This window comes from Anneissia japonica, unplaced genomic scaffold, assembly GCF_011630105.1.
Source record: "Anneissia japonica isolate Jap-2015-1 unplaced genomic scaffold, ASM1163010v1 scaffold287617_len321496_cov130, whole genome shotgun sequence".
Taxonomy (NCBI): Eukaryota; Metazoa; Echinodermata; class Crinoidea; order Comatulida; family Comatulidae; genus Anneissia; species Anneissia japonica.
Genome location: NW_022696710.1, coordinates 307,551 through 312,366, shown reverse-complemented (window position 1 = coordinate 312,366; position 4,816 = coordinate 307,551). Strand labels below are relative to the sequence as shown.

Below are 4,816 nucleotides of genomic sequence, written 5' to 3'. Positions count from 1 at the left end.
TTGGTGGCGGTAGAAATCGTTGCTATTATCCAAATAATACTCAAAACAATTAAAGCATAATCATGAATCAGTAAAGAATAAAACAACAATACAGCGCAGAATCGCATTCCCCGGACGCACTCTTAGTGAACAAGTTTTCCTCCATTAGTGGAAAAGGAAGGGCGCCTTTTGCGTCTGGATATACTTAGCAACAGAAGGGCGCCCTGTACGTTGGGCACGAAGTATGAAACTTGCATGGTTAAAAAGAAGGGCGCCGCCTACGTTGGGCACGACTTCCGCCTCATTTTCACAATGCGAGAACTCTATCTTGTATTTCTAGTATCTTTGCTAATGGAGGAAAACTGTTTCACTAAGAGTGCGTCCGGCCATGCGATTCTGCGCTGTATTGTTGTTTTATTCTTTACTGATTCATGATTATGCTTTAATTGTTTTGTGTATTATTTGGATAATAGCAACGATTTCTACCGCCACCCAAGGAGGTTATGTATTCACCGATGTCACTGTCTGAGTGTCTATTCCAGTTTGTTTTTATATCTAGTATCTTTGTTCAGAATTGGTAATAAAATACGCGACGACTTGGTAACGAAAGTTTTTTTAGATCCAGCTGTAGGGGGCGTACCATTTTTCGTATTCCCACCATGCATTTCGGTGGAACACGGTGGAACACTTTTTTTGTGTGGAGAACTCTATCTTGTATTTCTAGTATCTTTGGCAGAGCTGTGTGTGTGTATCCTCCAAGATGGCTGCCATAGATTCAGCCAATCAAATTTCGCCTAAGCGCTAACATTTTCAATGGCGCCCTCAATTTACACAGAAAGGTCAGTACAGCTAGTTACCCGTATGTTTGAAACTCGAGCGTTGCGGTGTGTTGGTGTAATGTACACGATTTTAATTTTTGTGTTATTTTTGAATAAGATGCTCTACTTGGCCTCTTTATGGCTAAGATAGTTTAATAATTTGTTATTATCAATACTTATTATCATTAATGAAATAATAGTCAGTCAGAGAGCTTATTTATGGTAATAATATGTATAGTAAGCCTGAAGGTGGCGCTTTTCTACGGCAGCCATCTTGGATGGTACACATACACAACTATGCATTGCTTCGCCATTTTGTCAGCGACTCAGCACTCTAGTGTTGTTGTTTAATAGCTCTATGGACGGATCACATGTCATTCTGCTGATTATAGACTCCATGATCATTGATGGGCAGTGTAGGCCTACCTCAACATTAACAAGGATGAAAATGAAAGAACTAGGCCTGTTCGCTTACGTTTTTGTTGTGTTATTACTGGTAATTCATTGCAAAGGTAAAACTATTCATTTTAAATAAGTTATAATTTCTGGAGTGGTAGTCTAGGGGTAGCCGATCATTTCGATCGCCCTTCGTTTCGGTCGCGCCTCATTTCGGTCGCGATTTTTCGAACAAATATAGGTAGGCCTAGGCCTATGTTAAAAAAAAAATTAAATTTGATTGGATGTCCACAATACTGATATCACAAATTCTACCAAGTGTTATAACATTAAAAATGTTTACAAAATTAAATTTGGTTGTATGGTTGATTTTTAATGATTTTTTAAAATATTTAATTATGGCGAAAATTTTGCTACAGGCGTTAGGCCTATACAAAGTTTGTGACCTTTTTACTAATTTGTCAATTCTCATTGTGTATACCTTGAAAAAAAAAAGTTTAAATTAGGTACTATTATTGCTTTGATCTATAGATGCATTATTTGACTAATTTATTATTACTAGGCCTACAGGGGTATTATTATTTTTAATTGTTTAAAATCTATTAATGTAGGCCTATGCAACACCAGGATGCTTGTTCTCTATATTCCTGTCAACAACACATATCATCCAATCCAATTTCAAATTCAACGTCAAGTGATCTATACAGACCAATTACAGGCCAGAATTGCCAAATAAGACGCCATATGCAATTTCGTGACAGTAATTCTCAATTATACACGGGTATATTAATCGCAAAATATCATTATAATAAATCAAAATCTTTAAAAATATTCTATATTATATAATACTAAGCAATGATTATATTGGACATATTCATCAGTAATACAGACTTTATGTGTAAATTTAATAACAATTATGCCGTTTGAATCATCCTCCAATGTACACATCTTTCGATCAGAGGACATTTTTATGCATCGGACTCGAGAGTCGTAAGATTTGAGAAAATAAAAAAAATTGTTGAGTAGCATCTGATCTAATTCATACTTGGCATAGATATTAAATATATAATTCTTAAAATTACAGGATGGTTTTTAAAATTTACAGAGCTTACAAAATATGTGTAAATGATGCTTTATTTCAAAGAAAAAGTTCCGTACACTGTAACACCGTGACCGATCAATGAAAAAAATATTTTTAAATAGCTCAAGTAAACTTTGACCTGTTTACTTTGTAAATAAGTTCAAAGGTTAGCGAATGCAACCAATAAACGATTTAATACGATTTTTTCTAATCTGGATGCAAGATGCAAAACCAAAACAATCAGCATCGGCGTCGCGACAACGAGAACAGTCCGTGACGTCACTCTTCTAACATACCTAACAAATATATGGAGCGCCAAAGGAGTTGCGAAAGCGCAAAATTTAATATGCGTTATCGCTACTCCATTCGCGTTCCATATATTTGTTGAAAACAAACCGCGACCGAAATGAAGCGCGACCGAAGTGAGGCGCGACCGAAACGAAGCGCGACCGAAATGATCTGTAGGCCTAGGCCTAGCCTAGTATGTATTCAGGCCGGTAGGGCTTGAGATGTTAATGTAACAACGGACCCTGGGCTAGGCAAATAAAATCTCCCGCAAAACTTGACGTACTGTATGTAGTTGCTGCGAAGCAGCCAATTCATATTCTTGACAGCAATTTGACCTCTGAAAGGTCATTGTTTGTCAAAAAACAAGGGCCTAAGACGACTGAAAAGCGGAGTTTCCTTATTTCGTTCTGCCGAGTAACTTTAGGCGACGTTTGTAGACTACCTACACGTACCAACGTCTGCATGTCGCGAAGCTTGAGTATTACTATTCAGCGTTTTTACTATATTTCGAGGTTTCCTATTTCTACGTTTAATCGGCCCATGTCTCAGCCACAATATTTTGAAGCAAATATTATTTACGAACCCAGTTAAACTTATTTACTAGCCTATTTCAGCGTGCTAATTATTACATTTAGGCGATGCTTGTTGTAGACTGGCATACACGGTACCAACGCTCGTTTTTACTATGTTTCTACGTCAGCTCGAGACGCTTGAGTATATTACTATTCAGTGTTTTTACTATAACCATGGGCGGTATAAATGTCAACTCGGCCAAAGTCTCGGCACAGTATTTTGAGGCCTATAGTATTTACGAACCCAGTTAAACTTATTTATGTCAACGTGCTAATTATTACATTTTAAAAAACGAAACTGTGGCCAAGTTGACTTGGTGCCGAGTTGACTCGAATTCGATCATGCTTATGTTGTGTGGTGCGTTGGCAGTCAACTCGCCTCTACAAACTCCCCCCTAGAAAATTCGCCGCCTTGAAAACTCCCCATAGTAAATCATCTCACCAAATAAAAAATCCTACTCTAGGCCTAGTAGACTAGCTAGGATGGTATAGGCCTAGCCTTGAAGGGACGAAGGTCCCAATAAAAAACAACGTCACTCCTTGATAGCATGATAAAATAACACGCTGGCTCGCACTTTGGCAACACTCTTTGACAGTCAACTCGCCCCTAGAAAACCCGCCCTTGGAAACTGTACACTTCCTAGACCATGCAGTCTTCAAAATAAAAATTGTAACCTTTGGTAATCAACTACATTTTCCACATACATAGAAATTTTTGAAACTTTATTAAAAAAAAACCTAAACCATAATTCACCACAGCCTATCTTTATGGCCTGACCTTAGATTATTCCTGTCTCTTATACACATCTAGATGTGTATAAGAGACAGGTCATGTCTCATATTATTTGTTATATTTTTATTATTCATTATTTTCACTTGACTCGCATAAATAATTTTGTTCGAAGAACATTTATATGCAGTTGTACTTCGCAGCACTTCACTTGCAATTTGCAATTTCTAGTGCTAGTAATACTCTGAACTAGCATTGTTTTAGTTAGGCCAAAAAAAAAAATACTTGTTTAGCGTCACACCCTCAGAAATTTTCAGGGGCCGGGGAGCAGATTTTTTTTAAATTTTTTTTTTTAACTTTTTTGCTGGCCTAGGCCGGCGTAGCCTAGGAGGCTAGGCCGGCTTAGCCTAATGTGTAGGCTTCTTAGGCCTAGAGATTTCAAAAACTGCATTGGTGCCAAGCCAAATTTTTTAGAAAGGCTATAACAGACACTAAATTTTACATAAAAGATTTGTTTGTACAATATTTATTTTAATAAGCATTGTGGTTCTGTAGGCTAACTGCTGCAGTGCTTGGCTAGGCCTAGGCCAGGTAGGCCTAGCCATACTTACTACTAGTTAGGGGTCTAGGCCTAGTTAGGTAGTACTTAGGCTAGGCCTAAAACATTGAAGCGTAGGTCGTAACCTATTATTTTTCTTCATAGTACTTTATTATCATATTTAAAACATTGTTTATTATCTAAAAAGAACCAAATAAAAACATGTATGCCTACGATCAAATTGTCCGCGATTTCTGTCAACAAGCACATGTGTGAGGAATCTATTTTTTTTCTGCAGAAAAAGAAAACACACTTGGTGGCACACTTCACATCTGGTTCTCTGTGCTGACTGTCTCTTATACACATCTAGATGTGTATAAGAGACAGCGGGTATATTAATCGCAAAATATCATT

At 37.3% G+C, this 4,816-nt stretch overlaps 1 protein-coding gene across 1 annotated transcript in view; it reads left to right on the top strand.

Annotated features, from left to right (window-relative positions):
- The first annotated feature begins 1,108 nt into the window (after positions 1-1,108).
- LOC117102148 (phospholipase B-like 1) overlaps positions 1,109-4,816 on the top strand; it is a 59,935-nt gene continuing 56,227 nt past the window's right edge. The window contains exon 1 of the mRNA XM_033242357.1: positions 1,109-1,309. Coding sequence (XP_033098248.1) covers positions 1,156-1,309 — 154 coding nt within the window. The 5' untranslated portion in view covers positions 1,109-1,155. The remainder of the gene's footprint in view (positions 1,310-4,816) is intronic.